Consider the following 26,734-nt stretch of genomic DNA (forward strand, 5'->3'; position numbering starts at 1 on the left):
AAATAAAAGCCGTTTGCATATAAACAGTTGCTGATGTACACATTCCAACTCGCCGAAGTACACGCTGATTCACAAAGACACTGACAATGTTTCTTTTGTTTCTTTTTTTCTCAAAATCTTTGTATGAATTGAGGCTCGTATGTTTTCACTGTCACAACGTCCTCTCCTCGTGGACAGATGTCAAGCCTTTGCATAACCAAGCAGGAGTAAACTCTGTTAGGGAGCGAGGACAGTCCATTTGTAGCTGTATACTATTTACAATGTGAATGAAAATAAACAAGATAATATAAACAAAACAACAGAAAAGCTGTTTTTTAAACATTCATTTTCATGTGCCGTTCCCATTAACAAACAAAGGAGACAGAGATAAAGCTGTCTCGTTCAACTTTAAACGACGGCAAGGTTTCTTGATCGAACATTTAGCCCTTCACCATGCCTGCCACACAACAATCCTCTGACCAGAACATAACACGGGGAAATTACACCCTTATTTCTCAAACACTCTCACATCTGCACACACACACAAAGTCTTTACCATCCCCCTTTCAATCCAAGCTTCAGCTCCAATCTAATCAAAGCGTCTCGCCTGCGGGCCCGTGGAGCTGCCCACGCTCTCCATCTAGAGGAGAACAGCTGAACTACATAGTGCTTCTGCTCCACTGGGTTTCACATTTTAAAAACCTCTTGCCCTCCACGATTGTATTTTGCACCTTTAAAAAAAAAAAAATGTCTGTTGCTAAGTAAAAATGCAACAAAGCACAAATGCTCTTGTTCCATCTGCTCTTAGCCCGAGCACCATCACAGTTCATTAACGCAACACTAAATCCAATGAACATAAACTGTACAATGTTAAGAAGCTTTGAAGGTGCCTGTAGTTCTTTTTTAAATGATTCAGTAAACAAACACAATAGAGATCAAGAAAACTTAAAGTATCGAAGTGACCTCTCCCTCAGGTTGATCAGCACTGTCCATCATGGAGAGAGGGGGGGGGGGGGGGGGGGGTGGACGTTTTTCTGAGATGATGGCCTCCGCTTCTGTCTCTGGTGATGCTGCTCCGCTCTGTCGCAGAGCTCCACAGACAAAAGCTGTTGAAGCTGATTTGATCAAAAGTCTTCATAGCCGAGTGTCGATGAAAGGAGGGAGCGACTCCTCTTCAGTCTCTGGAGTTTCTACTCTTCATCTGCGTTCTTCAACATGAGGATGGAGTTGTAGATCTTGAGGGCGGGCCCTAACTTGATGGACAGAATCTTGACGATGTCCGCCTGGGTGAGCAGCAGGAAGGACTCGCCATCTATTTGCTAAGAAGGAAAGGGAAAGAAAAATGTTGCTCCGTATTACTGAGTTTTTACAGAGTAACCAGACTCGTTTAGTAAATATTAACCATCATTAAAAACAAGTCACAAGAACACAGTCATTATTAGTGTTTCTCGCCACCTGGTGAATGTGCTATATTCAACTCTGTTTATGGTCTCTTCCGACCCCTGAGATCAATATCTGGCTCATTTATTCACAAGCTAGTCTCTAACTGTCAAAAAGAGAAGTTACATCCTAAGCAAAATCTTTGCAATTAACAAAACTCGACAACCATGTTTTGATTTTGTTATGACTTTATCATCACATGAAAACGCATCGACTTTAATGAATTTTCTTAGTAATAAATGCTCTGGGAATAACTTATTGGGCTTTAATGAACATCAGTATACAACTCAAACTCTACAAGTCACCATAAGGGACTGAATGATCAATGAATGTGATATTAAAGGTCCCATGTCATGCTTTTACAGTTATTACCCGTCCCCTTGTGTGTTATGAAGGTTTTTCTGCATGTAAACGGTCTGCAAAGTCACAAACCCTCAAAGTACACCCTGTAGCGAGTAAAACTCTAACACAGATAAGACCTGTCTATGCTGCCCCAGAACGCCTCGTTGGAGATTTCTCGTTTTCTTCCTGGTACTAAGTGACGCAACGACGACTCAAATGGACCCATTGGTCCAAATGGACCAATACGCGCAGCCGTTACGTTACGTCCGCGGAGCCGTTACGTTACGTCCGCGGAGCCGTTACGTTACGTCCGCGGAGCCGTTACACACACACTATCTTTTCTCAGCTGCAGCTCCGGGGATTTCTCAGCCTGAGACGGCGGGACGCGGCAAGGGTGTGTGTGTGTGCTCTGGCTGGTTTCGGGCTGGGTTTCGCCGAGCCCACGCAGCAACCAGGAAACCACACCAGTAACCCAGCTCACACTGTCCGCTCCAGCAGCGAGCCTCGCAACGTCCCGCCAACACGGCACCCAGACCCCATGCAGCATTCTCATCTGTTTATCATTACTGGTGTCATTTTCTGGTTGCTAACGCCATTGTAACACATAATCACTGATGTTCCGCTGTAACGGTGGTAGACTCATCAGAACAGAGTGGGCGAGCTGACCAATCAGAGCACACTGGGCTCACAGGGAGGGGGGGGGCAGGAGCTCCAACAAGCCGTTTAGGACAGAGAGTGAATACACATGCTATACAGAGATGCTGTATGAGAAACCAATGTGAGTTTGGAAAATTGCACAATATAAATCTATTCTAGTAGACCTCAACAATGGAATTATGATCAGTAGAAATGGCCATGACATGGGACCTTTAAGTCAATTCATTCTGAGAATAAAGGATTGCATACAGTTTGACTAACAAAGTTTTGGGTAGCATTACAATCAGAAGACATGAGTTGAAGATTCAGGGATGACTTATTACAGGGTTCTTACACCTTTTCCAAAGTCAAATTCAAGCACTTTTCAAGCATTTTCAAGGTGCATTTTCAAGCTTTTCAAGCATCTTACAGCTGTTGTAAATTACATATTTATATACACATACTTATACTCCAATGATTATTTCCCTACCTCACATTAAATCTGATGTTCTTTATGCTATAAACAACTAAATGTGTGTTTCACAATAGCATTCTACATGAGGATGAACAATTTACATTTTTAGAAAAGAAAACTAAGTTTAATATTTCAAAATGAGACCCATCTGTACGTAGACTGGGCATCCCATATAACCTGGCTGAGCCAATATAAAACAATCAGCCAAATAACTTTTCAATACATTATTGATTACTATTTTTGAGGTACTTTTAGGTTGGCAGTAAACACAAGTCAGAGGTAAATGGTTTACTTTTACTCCACTACATGTATTGAATACCTTTAGTTACTTTACAGATGTGGATGAATGATGTGAAATATAATCAAGTGTTAAATCAGACTTTAGTTCCACCTGGAGTAAATTCACAAGCTACTCTGTAGTATACAAAGTCATTCAAACTAGCTGCAACTTTACCAGCTTTGAGAACACTTTAATGATCAATCATTATAAAACATATCATATACAATTATTAGGGATGCTCCGATCGCCAATTTTGGGGCCGATCGCCGGAATCAGCTTGTTCCAGAGGTAGATAAAATAGCTAAGTGTGTTAGGTCTAACTCTTAATGTGTGTTCTGCTTCGCTCACCGGTCCGTCACAGCGGGTGGAGCTGCAGGATTTCTGCTTCACACACACGTTGCATACCGCTATTTTATTGTCACTTTCGGACACTTAAAATACTGCCAGACTAGTGAAGCCATTTTGGCGAGCTTGTTTTGCCGCACACAGAGAAAAGTGTCATGTATTTTACATGCAACGATAGCCTAATCTAAAATGCTCTACTCTGGCGTACCTTTCGTGTGGTGTGTGGCTCGTCAGCGCAGACTCTCGCATCGTTATTGTTGCACACTTTGCAGGAGGCTACTCTTGGGCTTCGCTTGACCCTCGTCTTAGCCATGTCTTGTATTTGTCTTCTGCTAGCCAACGCTCGTTGAAACGGCAACCTCCTGGCATACTGTCATCGATCACTCTCATCAGAATGCCCAGGTCACACACGTAACAAAAACACTTGCCGGTCACGCGCATTGCGCGGGAAGGCCGGAGCGGAGCTGTTTTATGTAAAAGCGAAGCAATTAAGCGCGCTCCGACTTCTTTATTTTCTTTTAATCTAAAAAGCGAAGTAAAGCATTTACAATTTCAAGCACTTTATCCCAAATTCAAGCACCATTCCCAAAATTCAAGCACTTTTCAAACCTTGAAAACACCTCGTACAATTTCAAGCATTTTCAAGGATTTCCAGCACCCGTACGCACCCTGTTATTAAGCAAATGTAATGAAGGTGGAGAGAACGTTATACAATTACGAAGAGCTGCAAGGCAAACAGACTAACAAGGCAACTTTGCACACTGACTGGTATGAAAAAATGTGATTCAATATGGTGTAAAAATGTCAGACCCTTTTTCCATCTGCTTTATGTCAGACATGGGGATACACACAGGTGGCGCCACGGATAAACATTGAATTCATTAAGAGCTTATTGCTGCCACCTGTGTGTCTGGGTTTGAAGTTTTAGCATCCAGCTACTCAACTAAAAGCTGGAAACTATAGCAACAATCCAAAAGAGCACTTAACAATTTAAGGACATGTAGGGCTTTTTAATTTAAAAAAAGTAACAATAAGAATAGAAAAATACTCTTTATTGATAATGAAATAATGTAATCAGTTAAATCTGAAGTGCTTACCTCTGTTTTAAATATAGCAGCATGTTCTTTACATCCTGGTAAACCTTTGACAAATGTGGCGACCTGATGAAAAAAGGAAATAACTTTCAGCAAAGCGCTCCAGAAATGCTGTCAAACACAAACCATTTTTAAATCTTAACCTAGAAATGTAGCAAATATAATTTTTTTATGATTTATTTCATAACATTCAAAGCCTTTGTTCATGGGTTCGAACGAAGCTGAGAATGTCTTTCGTCATATTTTATGAAAATACAGATTATTATTGTGTTGTATTGTAAGTGTAAATGTATTTTGTATCCTTGTTTTTGGGGGCAAGCAGGTCAGCAAACCGTTTTATTTTTCTTGCGGTGAGTTAGTTAATGGAAATGTTTGTATCACATGAGTCTGAAACAATCCTACGCACCATCAGCTGGAATTTAATCCTACAAACATTATATTACAAATAATTGTGTCATTTTGTGTGTCTTTTTAATGTGCAACTGTGCAGAGATACTGGCTCTGAATGTCAGAACACAATGAATAATAAAAAAATAAAATAAAAATGAATTCAGCTTCCAAGCTTCAAACTACTGGGAGCAGCCCTGCTACAAATCAGAGAGGCTTGTATGCCTTTATGGAACCGACAGGTGGAAAGCGAGCACCATCTCGGAATCAGAAAGGCTCTGTTTGAATATTCATGCACAGCTTCTCTGAACAACTAGCTGCCTTCATGTAGGGGAGTGAATGAGGAGCATGTCTGCTTCTCATGTGTTGGCGCAGTGCGAGTGTGTAAGCATGTCCGACCTCCTCAGCGCTCCAAGTGGCTACTCGCTTGGCAGTCAGCCCGAGGACCTCAGGCAGCAGCTGGCAGTGTTTGTCCCAGCAGAGAGCCACCCGGTGAGGGGGGGGAGGCGGAGAGGCCGGGGGAGAACACTGACTCGTGGAGGGCCTGCTGGAGAGAGATGGCATCTGGAGAGGCTGCGGAGAGAGAGGGGGGGGGAGGGAGGAAGGGCAGCAGTCAGTGGGAGTGAGGTGCTGATTTACATGATTTATCACGTTTCATTTTCGCATTCACACGCACCTTTGCCGTGGCCGATCTCCTCTTTAACGTAGTGCATTTTCAAGTATTTGGGAACGGGAGCAGTTCTGAAAAGACATCAAAACTGTCACTCTCTGACACAGGAGAACATCTTTGACATTACACTACAGCAGTAGAGCTGGATGTGAGGGTACCGTTTGGGCCTGGTTCCATTGTGGCTCGGCTCGCTGGCGCCACCTGCTGGCTCCGGCTGAGCGGTGCGTCCCAAACGCTCAGCTTCCACTGTCACCGGTTTCCTAGCAACACAGATAACCCGATGTCAGATACAGACCACTGGATAGAGTTGCATTTGAAACGCTAAAAGAAGTTATCTTGGGAGTGTTTTTGAAAAAAGGAACAGTTAATCTAAAAAACATATTTATGCTCCTCCCTGGAGGGCTATTTATCAGTCCTGGTAATTTGTTTTTAAAAGTAGAGGTGCCTGCCTTAATCAAATAAACAGAGCTAGATGGCACTCGGCTTGTGGTGCTCAAAGCAGCAAATAAAATATATTTTAAAAACGTCTCTTTACAGATAACATGACCGGTTAACTCTCTATGATCCATAATCTCCATCCGTTTTTGTGAGCAGTTTAATCTAGGAACTATTTTCTTTTTTCCTTGGGGGTTATCGGTCCCTTTTATGTACATGCTGTGTTTTTAGAGTGACAGCCGCTAACCTGTTCTGGGGGTCTTCAGCTCCCTCGGGCTGTTCTGACGTTGTGGAGCTCTGCGTCGTAGTGTTTGTGGGAAAGTCCGGACGTCGCCCACGTGGGTGAGGTCCACTGAGGGCGACGGGTCGTTCTCCGCTGAGGCGATCTGGCAGCAGGCCCTCTTTGTTCAGATTAACATCCGAGTAGGGACAGCTCACCTCACTGCACACACAAGAGACACACAAACCAGAGTTCCCGTTAGCCGGTAATTACCGGACAATGACCGGTAAAATATGCTGAAGTCCGGCAAATCTAAATCTCTCCGGTCAAAATGTCCGGTCAAAATAATTTTCCCTTAGCGCAATACCGCATCAGTTGCGCCACTTATGTGACAGACAAGAATAGTATGTGACAGACAAAAGAGTATGTGACAGACAAAAATTGTCAATTCTAATGTCTAACACTTAATGTGGAGAAAGAGATGTCCTGTATGGGTTGATTGTGCGTTGATCTGTTGGTAATGCCTCGGGGTTCCGGTGGGCATGTAAACAAATGCATAATGCTGCGCTATACTTTGTGGCCTCATCCGGTTGCATAGCGACGCTTATTGTTTAGGTGTCTTTTAACAAGCAGGTAGTCATATCATTAGCTAGAACTAGCTAGATCTGATCGATATGGACATAAATGCGAGTAAAGTCTAATCTGACAGGAGAGAGAGATCGGCTGCTGCTGACGAGTCGACACGCAGCTCTGCATGATCCCCTGCAGCGGCGAGCAGAGCAAAACACACTTCAGGTTAGAAAATCACACGTAGCTATTTTAATTACCTCTCAAACTACCTAAACTAGTTATAGATATGTTTAGTTTTACTGTCGGGTCACTCATTACTGGATCCGCGAGCTGCATGATACTGACGGGCTGTCAGGAGAAGGAGAGAGCGCTCCGTTTATTATTCCCGCGTTTTTGTAAATTACTGTACACTTTTGAATAATGTAGTTAATCTACTATAATTAGTTTGTTTAATGTCGAATCATATCAATTTGTTTTAAAGCTCAATAAATAACAAAGAAGACCTTTAACCGGCACTTATCTAATTTTGTCCGGAAGATTTCAACTTTAACGGACATGTTGACCGGCAAAAAAATATTCTAACGGGAACTCTGACACAAACTATAACCAGGTCCAAAACAACCCCCACTCTTTTCTGGCTCTGCAATTAAACTGTTAGCCTCAGATAGGCTGAAAAAAAAAGTAACTCGATATCACTTTAAAGACTCAAAACTCCCACACGCACACAAACAAGCAACACATTTAAACTAAAGGCAGCCCACACAAGTATACATTATATCTGAAATATGAGACTTTCCTTTTCCTCATCCACACATGACATACACAGTCTCCTTACATTGATAACAACTAATCGTAACTATTAATGTGCTGCTTGAGCAACAGTGATTATAATAATAAGATGAATACATCGTAAATGAAAAAATAGCACTTTGCAAAGCATATATAAAAGGTAGGATAAAAGGACATTACAACAAAGGGTAGGTGCAAATAAACTGAAAGGGATAAAGAAGAATATAATAAAGTGATCTGACATTTTTTTCATATGTGCCATAGGACATGAAGATTGAAAACAATGAGAAACAAAGACAACAGCAACTAAATAAAATAAATCACAATACAGAGTATGTGCTACTAACGTGTAGTGTGTCCCATAGCGAGGTCCTCTAATGTGGCCAACCCCGTTGCATCCTGGGGTAGGACATCCTTGTCCCGGGGCGGTCACCAACTCAGTGGAGCCTGAAATATATACACAAACAGACACGGGGGATGTTCATAAATCTATGCAAAGAACTGAAGGAAGACCATTTTCCTTAAAGACTTCATACAGATATTAAATGAAGGCAGAGGAAAACTGTGAGTGAGTGAGTGAGTGAGCGAGTGAGGGAGTCTCACCATTCGGGTATTGCAGTGGGTGTCCTGTTTTCTGGCACCATCCTACAGGGTGCAGATCAGGGCAGTCCGTCTCCACCCAATAGTCATACTCTGAACTCCAGCCATCAAAATGAATCTAGATGAGAGGACAGTGCATTAAGCAAAATTACACAGAAGTTGAAACACATCCTTAACAAGTTATACATGTTTTTTATTTTGTATTACTTTTTATTTATTTATTTTACTTAACTCAAACACTTTTTGACTACCATTTAAAAACTTATCATTGGCTTTTCATCTAAATTCCTGTTGGACATTGGACCTGGGCTAAATAGATAAATGGCATTTGATCTACGGCAATATTTAATTCCTGTTCTTGTTACTTAAATCCACAACACTAGACTGGGTTTGAAAAACAAAAGGGATTTATTGTGAAACAACTGTGTCTTTGTGCTATCTCCTGGAATGTCAAGGTCTGTTTTACTTTCTGTGGTTCAATGTCGCAAGACTTGGCAGACGTTTATGCCGTCTTCTAGTATGATGTTTTATTTACTATAAGTTCAAGACAACATTCTTGACGGATTTATTTTGCTTCTGTTTCATCTTAAAATGATGTCGCTGAGTGGAAAGTTTGTACCTTTAGTCGGTGGTCCTCTGTGTCCACTACGGTAGTAACACGGATGAGCATGGGGTTCCTCCTATCCACAGCTTCCACTTTCATCCCAATCTGGAAGCCATGTGGAGGTCGCTGCAAACACAAGCAGAACCACAATCACATGACCATATTAAGACCACTATCGTCCATATTATGATTATTTGTGTGTATTCATATATTTGCGTGTGAGAACTGTACCGGTTTGAAAGCCCGAGCAGGAGCAGCCTGTGTGCCCGTCTCTTCCAGGTATTTCTCCCATGAGAAACCTTTAGGTTGCTTATATTCTGCAGTGAGAGAGTTAAAAGGCATTAGAGTCTGACTTGTGACCTTTGACCTTTGAATCAAAAACAACAATCTAGACATCCACAGGAACTGACTTAATTATTATTAGCTTCAATACATTTACATTATTTCTACTTGTTATTTCAAACAGTAGCAACAATATTTGACAAGCATTGATTTTACATGCAAACAATCATTTCAGCATAATATAAAATTGGTATTAGTATTTATTACTGACAGTGTTAGATTCTGCATTCCCTATAGTATATTAAAGGAATTTATACTGACCCACGTGTGTCTTGGTCTGTGTCTTACCAGCTGGGGTAGTCAGAGTTAGCTCAGCCTCTTCACAGTAACCCACAGGATGGATATATGGACTGCTAGCGTCACACCTTCACAAAAAACAACCACTAGGTAACCAGGAACACAGTAAAGGCCCAATGTTAGACTTTTCTAAATGTGTTCTAGCTGTAAAACTTTGTAGATGTTAATGTTTGCACAACTTTCCAGGACCTTTTGTCCAATTTAAACTTGTCAAGACTTAATTTCCTATATTTTAACACTTTTCCACACCTTAAAAACCCAGGCACTATGCTCGTACAGACAATAAACTACAGTAGATTTCACTTGAATTGAAATATACAGCAGTCCTGCAAATGGACTGGGGGATACCCCTGGATGATAGCCATTCCTCCAGTCTTAAACCAGGCTCTTACCAATAATCATATGTGTCGTCCCAGTTATCAAAATGAATGAGCAGTCGGTTGTCCACAACAGCAGCAATGGTTGCTACACAGATCAACGAGGGGTTCTTCCTGTCGATCGCCTCCAGCTTCATCCCTGCTCTGAATCCAGATGGAGTCACAGACTGAAATAAAAAATAAAGCACTCTTATAAAACCTGATTTTAAGAAACATTTGATGACTTTAGGATTTATAGTGCTTTTAACTCACTGTGTTGAGGCTTTTGAAAAGGTGTTTTGGGGCCAGCTGACCCCTGCAGTTCTTCACATACATGCTCCAATTAAAGTCTCCGTCCTTACAACCTACAGGACGAATATCACTCAGTTATGTTGTTTGTAAAATACTGTACATTTTTCTCAGCAATTTTTTTATCTAATCTTTGTCCTGTGTAAAATTCCTTGACAGTTTATCATATTAAGTTAACTTCAGCCTGTTGTTTCTTTAATTAAGGCTAAATTGACTTACAATCTGGGCATTTTAGTATTATCTCTGTCAAATAAAGCCCATTCAGTAAAAGTGTTGAATTGTTATTGAGCGTTTCAAACTACTCAAAATACCACCCCATGTCTTTCACTCAAGCCCTGATGTTGTCACCAAAACTCATTAATCATTGTGTGCTTCTTGTTAAAATCCTGATTTGGCTGCTGCAACACAGGAAACAAAAAGGCTTACATTGTTCGTCTTATTTAAAAGAGATTTTGGTAAATGTTTTATTTTTGCTGTGACTTTTTTGGTCAACAGTACTGCATGTTGATATAATCACAATAAATGATTGACAACATCTGGGAAGGAACATTTTTGGTTTCCTTAGACTAAATAAACACTGTTATAAAATCATGGATAGATGTGTCGGTCTGTGTGTGTTTGTGAATACCTTTCGGCAACAATAACTTATGCCCATTCTTCTCACACCAGCCAGCTGGTTTCATATCCCACGAGTCAGCATTGGCCCAGAAGTCGTAGCATTCTGGGTAACCATCAAAGTGGAGCCTTACTCTGTAGCCTTGGATCTGAAAGGCAAATGGACTGTCAGATTATTTATTATAAACAGGGATAAAGATAGATGTGTTCTATTAGCACACGTACCTCTGCAACAGATAGTACACAGAACAGAGAGGGGTGGGACGGGTCCAGCCCCTCCAGCTTCATCCCCACCTTAAAACTGTTCCTGCTCTGAGGAAACGTCTGGTGCTGCAAGACAAATGTTCAATCACAGATCAGTCATGATTTGGCTTGTCATGGACAAAATAAACAAAACCATCTGGTTTGTAAAAGTATATAAAAATTGGCCAGTGTTTATGGGCGAAAATACCTCTTTGAATAGTTTAACAGGAGCAGCGATGGCTCTCTCCTCTTCCAAGTAAGCCGGCCAGCTCCATGCCCGCTTCTTATTGGCTGGGGCAGTCACTGACGGTGGGGCAAAAACACTGAAGTTTTATGTACAGTAGACTGTGCATGAGAACCTCAATCACAATCATGAGAAACATACACATATTTAGAGTCATGTGAAAACATGCCCATAATATTGATAGAACCTAACTAATACTAAATAAATACTAACTGCCATCTATATACCCTCCTTGCGTCACACTTACAGATTTACAGCATCTTTAGGACTTGTAAAAATAAAGGAAAGACATGAAATGTTATCTTGAGCTGTATATACCCAGTTTAGCAATTTTGGCACCTCTTCTTCCCTTGGTCGTCTTGGCCTTTTCCTGCAAAAATGTAAGAAAATGTCAAAAATCATAACTGTCCACAATTTTCTCACCCATCTTCAGTGTTTTCTCAAGTTAAAGTTGAAGAGATAAATTATTAAAATTGCACGACCTCAGTGGTTACAGCAAAACACTGAACACTTGAGGGGCTTGTAGCTCTAAGGTTAGCAACACTGATTAAAAAACAATACAAAAACGCTAAACATATGCTCCTTACCTCTGGTTCTTCTTGGTTGTCTTCCTCTTCATCACCAGAATCCATATAGATTTTCCTCTTTTTGCGCACACGTTTACCCAGCCTCTCACCCTCAACTGCTTGACTCTCCCTTGCTTCTGCTGGAGACGATCTGTAGAAACCAAACATGTGGCTGGTGTTAAGACAAATCTGAAAGATAACAAAAAACATGAAATGACATCAGGTGTGGGATTTTACCTGCCGCTGGAGGGCTGGGCACAAATAGAGCTACAGAATTTGCCCTGAAGAAGGGCGTCCCGGGGAACACGGCCACCACAGGCCCGGCACCTTGACAGCTCCCCGTTTGGGCCCGTGTCTGCGTTAGGGCCAACCTCCACACTGGGACCAACCTCCACACTGGGGCCCTCCATAGTGGGGCCTTCCTCTAGAGACAGAAGCACAGGACCGGGGGCTAGAAGACAAAGCACAAAGAAGGGCTAAAGCTGACAGGTCCAGCATTTAAAGAAAAAACTGCACATCTTTACTAAAACATACTTTTAGTGGTTAAACATGTGCTATCATACCTTTACTTTGAGACGATCCTGGCTGACTCTGATTGGCTTTAGCTGCAGCTGTGCCAGTCTGTGATTGGCCCTCCGGTGGAGGAGTGGGCGTGTGAGACTGTGCTGGGTCCAAGGCCTTGCGGTTAGGCTCTGGCTTCTGACCTTTGACCTCCAGGTCTGTGACAATCTCAAGAGTCCCAAACTCTGTCATGCGGAACTGAAAGACACAAGTAAGGTGTAACAGGTATGCTCATCACAGATAGGTCACTCCTAAATGATCTTGTCTCTTTATGAATCAAGTTACTAGAGGACAGCCAAAATATGAGTCACACTCCTAAAATATATAACATGCCCTGTGTAATATAGCAGTTATCAAGGTTAATGTTTTCTTTCATTATTGTTTTTTTAGAGAGTAAACAGAGATGGTTTTCATTTCAAGCAAGGTGGCCCACCTTAGCTATAACACAGAACTCTGCTCTTACAAATCTGTGTCTGATCAGACACTAAAAGCACAAACATTAAACACATTATCCTGGACAGGATCATAAATCTCTCTCGTACCCTGATGTCACTTCCTGGCAGCGTTGCAATACCATCCTTCCAGTCCAGGGCACCCATCATATCAAACTCAGCTCCCTGGGAGGGGCCATCACTGGGTGGGGTGTCGGTCATTCCCACTCCTCTGATATCACCAACCTGCAAAAACATAATAACAGTCACATTAAATATACTCTCAACTGATGCTAAAACACTAAGATGTTCAAAATGTGACAGAGGATGAATAGAAAGGTTCAGTCTAAAACTATGACTTAAATTATGCCATTCTTTTCCGTCTATTTTGCTGAATGTGTGTGATCATCACGGGGATCAGCCCCCCGGTTGGTTTTACCTACAAAGTGCTCCAAACTACGAATGCAGTTTGTACATGGACTTGTAAACAGCATTACCAAACATTACCCAACATCACAGCTAGATGGCGACTGTGTGCTGGCTTGCAGGACACCATGCACTTCGATTTGACACAAACAGTCAATAATAATATTGTTTTGCTGGTCAACTAAGAGGGAAATGCTTGCACAAACGGCCCCATTATAGTGAACCGTCCTCGGGACTATTGACAAACAGGAGGAAAGATGTCTTAACTTGAAGTTAATCACATAAGTTAATCTTTTCCTCGTTTTAACAGTATCTCCTAAAACCGGCTGTTTGCCTGGTTATTAACAACTGAGAGGGTCACTTGTTTATCATTTTCAAAGAAAACACTGTTTCCTGCACTGACTGGCCAAACTTAAGAGCGTTTTAATCCGACTAATATTACGAAATAACGTTTTACTGTTGACGCATGTACAATACTGAATTAAGGAGATATTTTCTGTTTGCATGTAGGGTCATAAGCATGTGAAAAGTAAACAACAGCCCGAGCTAATGTATCTTGGTTAAGTTTGACTTTCCACTTGATACCTCAGTTTTATTCTAGCCATTAATAAAGTGTCTGTAGGAGCGCCCATGATTAGCATTCGTCTTATACAAAATGGCGGAGCATAGGAAGAGGCCACCAACACGTTTAAACTATGTAAATTACTCAAGTTACCCATTTAAACAAATCATGCAAAGCTGCTACACGTCGAACAAAAGCAAATGCTTGCGGTGTAATTTCCTGACTTTGTGTTTTCCGTCACTCGAGTTATTTTCTTCACTTTCCCCTTGTCACGGAATGTCAGCCCAGGTTGCTAGCTAGCGCTGACATGAAGCTAACAGTCAGCTAGCTGCACTCCGTTCAACTGAACTGAGGTTTGCTAGACAGCTAGCCCTAGCATTGTGACTGGATGCTGCCAGCTAAGGACAATCTGTAATAAATAAGTTTCCCGGTTAATAACAATAGGAAAACGCATAATGCAAAACACCAATATTTCGCACAATATCACACACACGCACAATAACATCACGCTAGTGTTACGAGCTTCAACATTGTTGCTTGATTAATTTCTTCAATAGAAACTTGAAAAAAACCGATTTATTCTCGCCGTTTTAAATCAGAGTGGAAATAACGTAAACTAATAAGCAAGACGAATGCCGCTTTTTCCAAAGTGTGCCAATGCTAATAACAATAAATTAGTATTAAAGGCAGTATTGTTTAAAATGTGGAACTCACCTCGTTTCTGTTTTAACTCTTATTTAGAGCTGCTGGATAGAAGGATGCGCATGCGTGCAAGATGCGCTGCCTGACAACTTTGGGTCTCGGAAAAGTTCAGTTTACTATCGCTGGTCAATACTAGGCCTGTTTACACTTATAACACGCCCAACAACTCTGTTCAGTTCCGATATAACGATTTCTACCGATGGACTGAAGCTTATATCCCCGTTTTGCTCACAACTGCCAAAGAAGTAATTCCCTAAAGAAGTACGACAGTGTATCAGTGAGCGCGGGGACCGCAGTGTGTTCCATAACCGATGAGGAGCGGTTCCCCTGTCGTTAACTGGTGTTACAGTAAACCCTACCGTAAAACAGCTGATTTGTGTAGATGTAGTCCGAGCACAGGCGATAATCAGTTTAAATACGGCGCTGCTAACTGTAGGATTAAACACTCAGGCCGGTCAAATCAACCGAAGTGACATTTTCTAACCTAAAAACGACCTAAAAAAACGTTACTACACAAGACGTTGCACTAGTTTGGCTCTTAAAACATATCCACAGTTATGTCGGCTGGTGCGTATGAGAGCTGTCTTCTGCAGTAACGTTGAAAGAAGTCGGAAGGATAAAAACACACACTGAGTTTAGCATAATAAAACCCGTGTGTTATGCCAAATGACTACTGCAGGGTTACATTTGTCCGGAATGTAATATCGACAAAGCCAGTGTATCGGACTGTGTGATCACCTACAATTTGCATTAGTAGGCTACTGGATGATAGTTTTGGGATTTTTTTGTGGCAGTCCAACCATTTAATTAAATAGTAGGATTACTATGGGCGTGTATTCCTTCCTGTGGTTTTTAGGATGAATTAAAAGTATTTTTTGGGTCGGTGATGGTAATGTTGAACCATATCATCTCCTGCAGTATTCAATCCCTCCCACATAGGGCGGTTATGGTTTCTCCGGTGTGTAATAAAGATACAGATTTTATGGGCCGATTTAGCCATAATTTTTATGAAATACACTCCGTCTACACACAAAATCGTCATAGTTTGCGAGACCATGCTTACCCTTGTTAGCAAACAAGTTATAGTTATATGGAGAGAAAAGTCTTTATTTCTGTCAACAAAGGCCGCCCAGATATGAGGTGAAATTAGTTCAATGCTCGGTTGTAGAAGCGGCGGCGCTGCATTTTGTGTCCTGTGTTCATCGCTAGATGGCAGAAGAAGTCAATTTTTCAAGGGGATTAACGAGGTTGTATATCGTGCTGCTGCAGCCTGGATTATTTTGTAATATTACATCACGTAAAAACCATGAAATGGCATTCAAAAGCAAAGCGGTCGAGTCCAAGGTAAGAGGACAGTGAATGTGTCATGTGTAACATTTCTCTGTTAACAGTCGGGTTCGACTGAATACAAGCTAAATAATGTCCTGTAGAAAATAAAGAGGACGTGACAAGTACGGTTATGTCCGATGCCTATTTGTTTTCGTTATAAGGATTGTAAGCATAACTGTAAAGTCAGGTTTTGCAGATAAAGTCGCTGTCTGCCTCCTACTGCAGATAGCCTACACTGTAGGACTGCATAGCTCTGGGTTAGTGTTGAAAACTCATGTGTTGATATCTATTACACAAATTAGATGGAGAATTGTGATATATTCTGTTTCATTCCCACAGACCGTGTTCTTCAATCTCCTGCTATGTCTGGTCATATTTTACTCTCTTTTTTACATGATTGGGAGTGTGTGCTTCGGTGCCTTCAGGTGAGGATCTGTCACACGCATGCGCGCAGGCACACCACCCTTTGAAAGCATCATTATCATACTGTAAATACTTCAAGAACGTTCTTCTTTTGTTTAATGTTCTCTCTGCATGTAAATGAAATAGTGTTTTTGAAAATGAAAACCAGGGCAGGCAGTATGTCTTGTTCTGTAGGTGAAATATGATGCCCTGTGTAGATCGCAGTTTGTATTTGGAGGTTATGGGATGCATACATATACCACAGACAGCAGGGGGTACAGGGCCAGATATATTTTCTTGACAAGGGCCCCATTGCAGCTTATCTTGCCGTAGATCCACCTTTGCTCTAGTGACTCCAGAGAGGTGATTCTGTTACTTTATCTGCACCATAGTGTTTATCTGGAGACACCCTACCTGTTGCAAGGTAGACAACATAAGAGCTGAGATGTGTTCACATTTTACAGACGATTAACAAACTTTCCTGTAATTCCTTACAGTACTTTCCCTTCTTATTGCATATTTCTCTCTTTTCATGTAGGTTGGATAATTTTGACGGATTGATTCCATTTGACTTTAAGACCGAACCCGCTGAATCCAACTCCAAATACTTGGGTGAGTGCAGCCAATATGATCAACTATTTGCAATAACTTTTTTAACTTCATGTATTCTTCCTGGTTTGGTATTTTTCAGTAAACCTCCTATCACTGGAGCTCACTTACTTTTGCAGCGGCCTTTTGTTTGCTGCAGTGGTGAAGAGGCGGGTATGGGACTATGCCCTCACAGTCACACTTCTGCATGTTATTATCACCAGCCTAGGTGAGTGGCAATGTAACAAACACATCTACCTAGGTACACACACATATAACAAAAAAAATGTGTTATTAAACCGCATGTTTTGTTTCCATGTTGCAGTGATGTTGGAGTTTCCAACGGTGTGGCAGTGGTGGCTGGCTCTAGGTAAAATGTGCCTCTTATCTGTTAGTTTTTGCATTTAAAAGGGACAGTGTATAGTATTTGTAGGCATCTAGCGTTGTAGTTAACTAATGAAAAGATCTGACCCCTCTGCTCACCCCTCTTATTATAATCAATCAATCAATCAATGTTTATTTATATAGCCCAATATCACAAATGTTACATTTGTCTCAGTGGACTTCACAGTTTGTACAGAATATCAGTATGACAATACGACACCCTTATTATAAGCATGCAGTAACTTGCCACCAAGTGCCAACCCTTTGTAAAGAGCATGGTATCTTTCAGGACTGTTTACTCACACTGAGGCAGACCTTACCATAACAATAAGTGTGTCAGAGAACTACAGTGGCCTTCATGTAACTTAAAAATGCTAAAAGACCTTTCTAGAGACACATTTATTTTGCCCATTCTAAGCCTGAAAACTTATGAAGATAGTATTCAATTTCTGCTAATACAGTATATCCCCTTTAATAGTACATCATCTTCATCAGCTTTATTTAAAGAGACTCTTGGTCCATTTTTTTAAAAAGACATACAGCATTCAAATATACATTTTAAAAAGGCAGTTATACCAATGTTTCCAAAGAGGTGACTGGTACCGTACAGCACTGAGACACAGATTTGAAAGCAGCATAATGACAGAGTTATGAGAAACATTCAATCGACAGATGAATTTGTACATCAGATTTCTCAAGAGAGCATGAAACGTGTTGACTCGTGCATTACAAAAAATGTCACTTGCACTGCACCACCTTGGTTTTCTAAGCAGTATACGCAAACAATCATTATAAGCAACCTGGAGCTTCTGGAGGCTCGCCTTCTTAAACTTGACCCACAAGGGGGCAGTATAAAGAGGAGTACAATAAGCTCTAAAGAGGTTTACCTTAACCTTATCTGAACACCAAGATAATTTTCTAGCCAACATGTTAGCTTGTGTATATAAGACACGCCGCTGTCTATACATGTCATCATCATCATCAGCCATTTCATCTGTAATGATGTGTCCCAGATACTTAGTTTTACAGCAAACAGACAGCACCTGTCCTGACAGATAGAATATTGGAAAACCAAGGTTCTTATCCCCTTTTGCTCTGCAGATCATTACAGCGCTCTTCTTAGCATTGTATTTAACATCAAATTTGACACCATGATCAGAACATATATTTAGCAACTTTTGAAATCCAGCACTGCTAGGAGAAACAATAGCCAAATCATCGACATACATAAGATGGTTTACAATCACATGACCAATCACACATCCTGTTTTACAGCCACTTAAATCATCTGATAGATCATTCATATAGATATTAAAAAGGCATGGTGAGAGGAGCCCCCCCTGGCGTACTCCATTACCAACACCAAATGGCGCAGAGACTGCAGTTCCCCATTTTATCCGCATGCTCTGGTTGGCATATCAATAAGCCAGGATCCTAATTATACTGTTGGGCACACCCCTTTGTTTCAATTTTAAAAACAGTTTATGATGGTTAACTCGGTCAAAAGCAAAAAATCAGAACAGTGGAATTCTGTCTTCGATATGTTTCTACCATTTCCTTCAAAGCATAGATGCATAGCTCAGTACCATGCTTAGCCTTGAAGCCAAACTGGTTATCTGAGGTACATAAATAAGAACATAATCTATCGAACAAAATTATTTCCAGGACTTTGGATAACACACTGGCTAGAGCAATTGGTCTATAATTATCCAAGCCCCCTACCTTGCCCGCTTTGTCCTTAATGACAGGCACCAAAGTAACAGTCAACATGGAGTCCGGCAACATACCATGAGTCATGAGGCCGGTAAAACAAATGGCAAGAAGAACTGCAACCTTCGGGCTTGCCAGTTTAAGGTGCTCTGCAGTGATTCGGTCAGAGCCGCTTGCTTTGTTATCAGCTAGCTGTGCAATTGCTCGATAAACCTCATTAGCTGTGATTCCCACTGTGTCACTTTTCACAACATTACCAACCTTGTAGGGGTCACTTTTAACACAATTAAGTATAGTAGAGTAATGTTGACTTGCCTCCACAACTCAGCTATGTTTAGTTTAGTTTAGTTTAGTTTAGTTTATTTTTTTTTTTCGAGCGTGTAAAACCAAAGAAAATACAAATGAAACAAAAGGTGATACAGACATGATACAGTACTATACAAATGAATGCAATAACAAAACGAAACATTTAAATAATAATTGAATAATCTGCAGTATCATTGTCTGATATCAATAAACAATAAACAACAAAGCTTTAGCTAATTACACGTCCGAAAAGGGGTCGGAAGAAGTTTACACTTATTTAATCCGACCCCTTCTCCCTTTTTTATTTTTATTTTTATTTTTATTTTTTTACATCTTAATATATGTTAACATACAATATAAACATATACTTATAATCTTGAATAATTTATATAATCATTCATATAATATATACAGGCAAGTTAGGACAATGGTCTCTATATATCTATATATATATATATATATATATATATACATACATACACAAATTCATACAAACACAAATTCATAAACAAAATACAAACAGTTATGGTTTAGCAGTTTCATCCCTGTACCTTGTGAGAATTGTGTCTTTATACCTCTTTTTGAATAGTTTTGTTTGGACATCCCTTTAGCTCTTCACTCAAATTGTTCCAGATCTTCACCCCACAAACAGAAACACAAAAACTTCTCTTTGTTGTGCGCACCCTAACATTAGTGAATTTAAATGAACCCCGTAAATAATGATTCCCTTGTCTTTCATTGAACAATATCTGAATATATATGTTATCAGTACAGTACATGTACATGGTAACAACGTACTGTTCAGAGCTCTCACCTCCTTCCAGAAGCCAGTAACATCATTATGAAGGAGCTTTTCAGCCATAGAATCCGCTCTCAATGTTTGTGGATGTTTGTTGACATAACGAACTGCATATTTATATCTAGCATTTGTAAGCTTTTTGAGATCCAGGACAGGCCCCTCTCTGGGCCTACCTGCCCGGACCCAGGCCCCAAAAGCATTCTTAGCTTCAACATGTTGATCAGCCACATGTTTATTCCACCCTGGCTTGACGTTGTGTCTCTTCCCAGAGTAGGTATAGCACGGTCTACTGGCCTCACACACAGCTCCCACAATACAATCATACATGTTACAGAGGTCTTCACGGTGAGAGCTTTCATTACAACCCACATCAACACACAAAGTTGCTACTTTGGGTAGATATACATCACACAATAGGACATCAGTTCTCCCATAGTACAATAGCCTATCCTCATTTGTGAGCTTGGACCAATCCACTTTAGTGTTACAGGCATTTTTAACCTCCTGAGACATCTCAGGGAGACTATCACAATCTAGTGACATTACAAAAGGAATGTGATCAGACATGGATGCCTGATACACAATCTCAATTGATCTTAAAATGTCATGGGCATTAGCAGTGCTTATGCAATGGTCAAGCCATGAAGTTGTGTGCAAGTTGTACACACTGGCCCTATTACCTTATTAGCTCAATTATTTCTGATGCTCTGTGCTTCTTGTTGTCCTACAGGAAGCGGCTTGTTTCTGATGATCTGCAACGGTCAGCTGATAGCTTACTTCACCTGCAAAAGTGACCAGAGCTACGCCTCCTTCAGCATGTACTGACAGACAGAAAGCTATGAACTTTTTCATAAACAGTCTTGTGAAGTGAGGTGGAATAATCAAACCAGACATCTCATCATGGAGACCACGATGAGATTCTCCATCGTGCGCGGCTTTTGTTTTTTGTTACTATGAAAAGACATGACTTCCTCACCATCACGCTTAAGGACAGAGCTGGGTCCACTTTGTTGCCAACAGAATGGCATCCTATTGTTTTTATGTAAATGCCACAACAAGATGTTTCTATGTATTTTGCTTGCACAATCCCTCTGTTACTTTGCAGGATTTTAAGGCACCCTGTTCAGTATTTTCAGTACTTTTGTAAGCTGTGAATTTAAGTGCAGGAAAGTTGCACTACATGTTTGTTGCATATTTTAAAAGATATACATGTTAAAGAAATAAACCTGCTGCAGAGTGTTTTTTCTTTAATCTCCATACAAACTAAGGTAGCTAGAAATTGTGAAATAGAAACCAGCCTATTTCAAATTATGAACGAATGCTTAGAATAACATGTAAAAAAGCAAAAATAAACTGTTATTTAAAAACTGATAAAAACATGCAGTGTAAGTGTTTAAAAATAGAATTTAATTCAATAATTTATGACATAAAAAATAAATATTTGACACGTTCCCAGAAGATTTTGCGTTGTTATGAACCCGGCTTTGCTGCCACGTACTCCACTGGGTTCATGAAGGAGAATCCTGGGAAGGCCTCGTTGGTCCCAGACGCCTGGCACTCATTCACAGAGGCAGGGACAGGTTGGAGAGTGAACTCAGGGTCGATGTAGCTTAAATCACAGGGGCCGGCCTAGAGAGGATAGAGAAATCAACATACACTCAGGTACACCGTGCATTGGTTCTAAAAATATATGTCTCTCCATTTCTTTATGAATCATTCCTACCACTTTCGGGATGAAGGGAGGTCTCACTTTCCTGGCCAGCAGGTCGTCCCACTTGATGGATGCAAAAAGGGGATGTTCCTGCAGCTCCGCCTGCAGACACATTGAAGTTAGACGCTCTGTAATTATGTGTGTGTGTGTGTGTGTGTATCAATGCTCGTCTCTATTTTATAGGTTTTGTGTGCACTTACAAGGTCACTGCTTCCCCCTAAGCATTTGGAGACGTCTCTTTACAGCAACCCCTTCAACAGTGAGGCCTGAGAACCTCCACTGCGCACCTGCAGAGGAGCGTGAAGTATGTTCTCAAACATCTCTGCTTTGCAACGGCTGTAAAACGGAGGCTAAGAAAAAGAACATGGAGGTGAAGGAGTCAGGTGAAAATGCTGGAGAAAATCAAGTGAAGAAAGTATTATTTTATATGCTGCACTTACCAGTCCATAGAGCATCTCAAACAGCACAGTGCCGAGGCCCCACCAATCCACTGCTGGACTGTATGGGAAGCCTTGTAGCCACCTCTGGAGCGAGGTACTCAGGAGTCCCACAGAATGTATGCATAATCCCACCTACGGCCACACCTTCTTTACAAAGCCCAAAGTCAGTCAGCATCACATGACCCTCATTGTCAAGCAAGATGTTCTCTGGTTTGAGGTCCCTGGAAGACAGAGGCAAACACCTAGAATTTGGTCTGCTGGCTTGTTTGTCAGGGGGATTAAGGAAAAACTACTGCCTAGATATTTATGAAACTTGGTAAAAGGTGTAGTCCATGGTCCATGGAAAAATAAAACATAAAATGTTGGTGTGTATCTGAACAGAGGAGCAGATACATGTATACTTTCTCCTTTTTAGAAATTGTCTAGGCAGAGGTTTTTGCTCTCTATGATCCTTTCTGGTTTCAACTGATATTTCTTTACATCTACATTTTTAAATATTATTTTGGAGGACATGGTTGTTTTTAGTGATAACATTGTTAGTGAGAGCTCTCTTATCAAAGTGAACGTTTCATTGGGATTGTCCTGCATTCAATAATTAAACATTTGGAACATGTCTAAATCAAACATGAGCAAAAGTGGCGAGCCAGGTAAAATAGAGCCTTTTCGAGGGCTTGTCTATTTGTGTGTGTTTATATGTACTGTACCTGTAAACAATGTCGAGAGAGTGGAGGTAGCCCAGTGCCATGGCCATCTCTGCAGCGTAGAAAGCAGCCCTCGGTTCAGGAAATGAACCCTCCCTCTGAAGGTGGTAGAAAAGCTGAAAACAAACAGATGAGTGTTAGCATTTTAGGACAACATTTTAAACTGCATTTGCATGGGAAATACTGTATGTAGTTTTGAGTTAAGATTTGTAAATGTTACTTTATATATGGGTTTCAGATAGTTGGTTTTGGCCTAAGGGGGTCTGAGATGTACAGTTGAGGCCTAAATTATTAGCCCCCCAGGAGTTATGGAACATTTTCCTAAAATTCTTCCCAATGTTTCCAGTATTGATAAAACTTGATATAATCAAACATTCACCAGTGCTATTTAGTAGCTTTTGGTACTGTTTGGGAAATAACATTTTTTTTTTTAGGCTTGCTTTATATCAAATATAGTGAAAAATGGGTTGGTCAAAAATATTAGCCCCCATGTGAATTTTTGCTTTCAAAACACACCTAATCAATCAATCAGCTTTCAAACCACACCTAATCAACCAATCAGCTTTCAAGCCACACCTGAGCATTCAATCAGCATAAAAGGACTCCAAGAAACAGGCACTCTGATACCTTATTGAGAGGGACTATACTACTACTACTACTACTACTCACCATGCCAAAGTCAAAGAAAATCAGTCTTGAGCTCAGAAAGAAGATAGTGGAGGCTCATGATAAGGGGGAAGGCTATACTGCTATGTCCAAGCACTTCACAGTGTCTAGAACTGCTGTACGTTGCATCATTGCGAAGTACAAGGAGACACATTCTGTAAGAAACAAACCTGGGCATGGTCGAAAGCACATAGCTAGATCTTAATCCTATTGAGAATCTGGCGGGTGCTCAAAGTGAATGTCCATGCTCGGAAACCACGCAATTTGGACCCGCTGGAACAATTTGCAATGGAAGAATGGGCCAAAATCCCTCAAGAAACCTGTGACAACCTAGTCAAGAACTACTCTAAGAGGTTGTTGTCAGTTGTGGCTCATTGACTATTAATGGCCTGGGGGCTAATATTTTTGACCAACCCATTTTTCACTATATTTGATATAAAGCAAGCCTAAAAACTTATTTTATGTTCCAAAATGTACCAAAAGCTACTAAATAGCACTGGTGAATGTTTGATTATATCAAGTTTTATCAATGTTGGAAACATTGGGAAGAATTTTAGGAAAATGTTCCATAACTCCTGAGGGGCTAATAATTTAGGCCTCAACTGTATATACATACCTCCCCTCCATTAACATAGTCCAGGACGAAGTAGAGTGTGTTCAGTGTCTGGAAAGAAAAGTGTAGCCCCACCAGAAATGGATGTTGTAGTCCCTTCAGCAGCACGCCCCTCTCAACCATCACATGCCTCTGCTACAGACACACAGCAGAAACAGTAAGTACATGGACGGACAGACAGACAGATGGACGGACAGACAGATGGACGGATTACCTCGTTCCTCTTGACAATCATCTGTTTCTGCAGCACTTTGACAGCATAGTAACCTCCATCTTTTCGATGCCTTGCCAGCAGCACCTGTAGAAGTTGTTCCATTAAGCTGTGTCATTATATTTCCCAACAAGAAAACTCACATTTAAAAGATTTCAAAACCCTTACCTTTCCAAAGCTGCCTTTGCCGATAACGTTCAGATAGTCAAAATCTGACGGTTTCATCCTGATTTAAACAACAAAAGAAAACTATCAAAAAAGTGTTGTTAGCCATAAATTTGGATTCTAGGATTTGATCTAACTAGTTTTGGAACTATATTCCAGAGGTGGAAGAAGAACTCCGATCTAATACTCAAATAAAAGTAGAAGTACCAGAGTGTAGGAATACTTTGTTACAAGTAAAAGTCCTGCATTCAAAATGTAATTCAAGTAAAAGTAAAAGTATTAGCATCAAAATATACTTAAAGTAACAAAAGTCAAAGTACTCAATTTGCAGACTGGCCCATCTCAGAATAATATATATTATACGTTTTAATTATAATTATTGATCAATTTAAGTGTTATCAAAGCTTGTAAAGGTGCAGCTAATTTTAATTACGTTTGTGAATTTACTCCAGGTGTAACTAAAGTCTTCAGGTACTAAATGAATAATACATTTGTTTGTATTATTTATAAAAAACTAGTTTAGCCTACTAGTGGGGTAGAAAGTAGCAAAACATTTGAATACTCAAGTAAAGTAGCCTACAAATCTTTCAACATTGTACTTAAGTATTTGAGTAAATCTACTTAAAATATACACAATTTGACTAGCTGGATTAAGTTATGAAACTATAATAAGCTTTTAAGTTATTGTCAGGCCGCGATATATTACTTCAAAACTATTTTCTGACAATATCATTTAGAGACTATCCCAGGATTGTCAGCTTGCTTTTGACTGTATTCATCTGCTGGCAATAAGCGGTCAAATGTAACCAGACTTTAACATAAAGCGAGCCGGTTAACAAGATATTCTTAATTTACCTGAGAAAAATGACACAAGCCCTCTCATTTTGGCATAGGTCAGCGGCCGGTCTTCAATCACAGTCATCTGGACGAAGACTGAGTGACTGTTTGGAGGTTCGATTCAATTGAAAACAGTAAAAGCAGGCTGAAAGCGGACTGTCCTGCAGCAGACAGCCTGCGAGTCTCTGGCTGCGTCTCACTTCGGTTATTTCTCATTTCCTCGCTCCTCGGTCTCGGTATCACCGGAAGTTGATTTGTCTGCGCCATCTTGAGTAGCGTCCCAGTGGCCTTATTTGTGCCGGAGGACCGAGGATCGAGGAGCGATAACGGAGGAGCGATAGTCGAGGAACTACCGGACCATCCTCCGGTGAAATCCTCAGACACTCGCCCCGCCCCCTTACTGTGTATCGCTCACTGATTGGACGATGCAGCGCATGCACTGATCTGTTGCTTCTTGACATGAGAGCAGTTTACCAGCGGAGTGAAGAAAACACATGAAACTCACGGGACTCACTCCTCAGTTTATACTGTGTTTTGTTTCAATTCATGTATCATTTAGTTATAAATATGTGATATATCTGAACAACAGAGTGGTCATCGTCATGAGAAACGTGTTGGTTTAAATAGATAAAGTAACAACTATAATACACTGATATACTGTACATGCCATTAAACATGACTAAATACTGACACATCAGGGAAGTTGACTGTTCCTTCCATGCACAAAGTTACATTTAGATTTTAACACGCAACAAGCAACATGATTTTTTTTGTCAGCTTTCACATGTCAATGAATTTAAGGCAATTATTATTTTACTTTGTGAAAATTATTACCATTTGTCTCTACATATTGTCTGTAAAAACGTGGTAAACGTGGTTCTTGCAGTGAGACAACCGAACAGCATGATTCTACATTTACACTACACATTTACACATTATTCATTCATAATCTGATTATCTTTGTAGTACAAAGTGATGAATTTAAAAAACACATTCAAATAATGTTGTATTTATATCTACAGCCCTCTAATGTATGGGATTAGTTTTGTTTCATAAAGATAAAGCAACACTTTCTCAGAATCAAGCAAAACTAAGAGTTTAAGAGAAAAAAAAACGGAGTCAAGCAAAATAAATTTAATTAAAAAAATAAAACTATAAGTTGCAAACAAATCATTTGTGTAATCATGTAAACTATAAGTATTTTTTCTTTGTTTTAACATATCTTTTTGTTTGCAGTTCTCTTTGCTTCTTTCTCAATGATCAGACTTTTTTCTTTGCTCCCTCATTTTTTGTTTTCGATTTTGACACAAACGTCCCAGGTGGGCGGGACTTTCAGGGGTGCGTCCCCATTG

General features: G+C 40.4%; 3 protein-coding genes across 3 annotated transcripts; 1 reads left to right on the forward strand and 2 right to left on the reverse strand.

The window, feature by feature from the left end:
- Positions 1-988: 988 nt before the first annotated feature.
- Positions 989-14,086, reverse strand: l3mbtl1b (L3MBTL histone methyl-lysine binding protein 1b). Its single transcript, XM_034127546.1, is given in 23 exon segments — positions 989-1,298; positions 4,595-4,657; positions 5,378-5,479; positions 5,481-5,551; positions 5,655-5,719; positions 5,807-5,908; positions 6,331-6,525; positions 8,010-8,109; positions 8,266-8,380; positions 8,882-8,992; positions 9,098-9,183; positions 9,470-9,573; positions 9,898-10,049; positions 10,135-10,226; positions 10,799-10,934; positions 11,011-11,115; positions 11,237-11,331; positions 11,591-11,642; positions 11,860-11,989; positions 12,076-12,289; positions 12,402-12,597; positions 12,942-13,076; positions 14,043-14,086. Coding segments are annotated over 22 exon segments (2,526 nt in total). The 5' UTR covers positions 13,053-13,076; positions 14,043-14,086; the 3' UTR covers positions 989-1,169.
- A 1,608-nt stretch (positions 14,087-15,694) lies between these two features.
- LOC117480277 (transmembrane protein 244-like) lies at positions 15,695-21,035 on the forward strand. The gene is made up of 6 exons (XM_034127550.1): positions 15,695-15,864; positions 16,189-16,274; positions 16,790-16,863; positions 16,943-17,068; positions 17,165-17,209; positions 20,769-21,035. Exons 1-6 carry the CDS (start codon positions 15,730-15,732, stop codon positions 20,861-20,863), a joined length of 561 nt encoding a protein of 186 aa, XP_033983441.1. The 5' UTR covers positions 15,695-15,729; the 3' UTR covers positions 20,864-21,035.
- A 371-nt stretch (positions 21,036-21,406) lies between these two features.
- On the reverse strand, positions 21,407-25,639 carry sgk2b (serum/glucocorticoid regulated kinase 2b). Its single transcript, XM_034127549.1, is given in 10 exon segments — positions 21,407-21,667; positions 21,762-21,851; positions 21,950-22,099; positions 22,190-22,267; positions 22,269-22,410; positions 22,894-23,006; positions 24,173-24,304; positions 24,384-24,467; positions 24,549-24,606; positions 25,401-25,639. Coding segments are annotated over 9 exon segments (1,005 nt in total). The 5' UTR covers position 24,606; positions 25,401-25,639; the 3' UTR covers positions 21,407-21,508.
- Positions 25,640-26,734: the final 1,095 nt, after the last annotated feature.

The sequence above is a fragment of the Trematomus bernacchii genome, unplaced genomic scaffold (assembly GCF_902827165.1).
Source record: "Trematomus bernacchii unplaced genomic scaffold, fTreBer1.1, whole genome shotgun sequence".
Taxonomy (NCBI): Eukaryota; Metazoa; Chordata; class Actinopteri; order Perciformes; family Nototheniidae; genus Trematomus; species Trematomus bernacchii.

What these genes read in the sequence shown, in the direction of transcription:
- LOC117480277 (XM_034127550.1), top strand. Translation starts at nt 15,730, where the DNA reads ATGGCAGAAGAAGTCAATTTTTCAAGGGGATTAACGAGGTTGTATATC. An exon ending in GTGTGCTTCGGTGCCTTCAG is followed by an intron (nt 16,275 to 16,789) that starts GTGAGGATCTGT and finishes CTTTTCATGTAG; the next exon opens with GTTGGATAATTTTGACGGAT. An exon ending in ATCCAACTCCAAATACTTGG is followed by an intron (nt 16,864 to 16,942) that starts GTGAGTGCAGCC and finishes GGTATTTTTCAG; the next exon opens with TAAACCTCCTATCACTGGAG.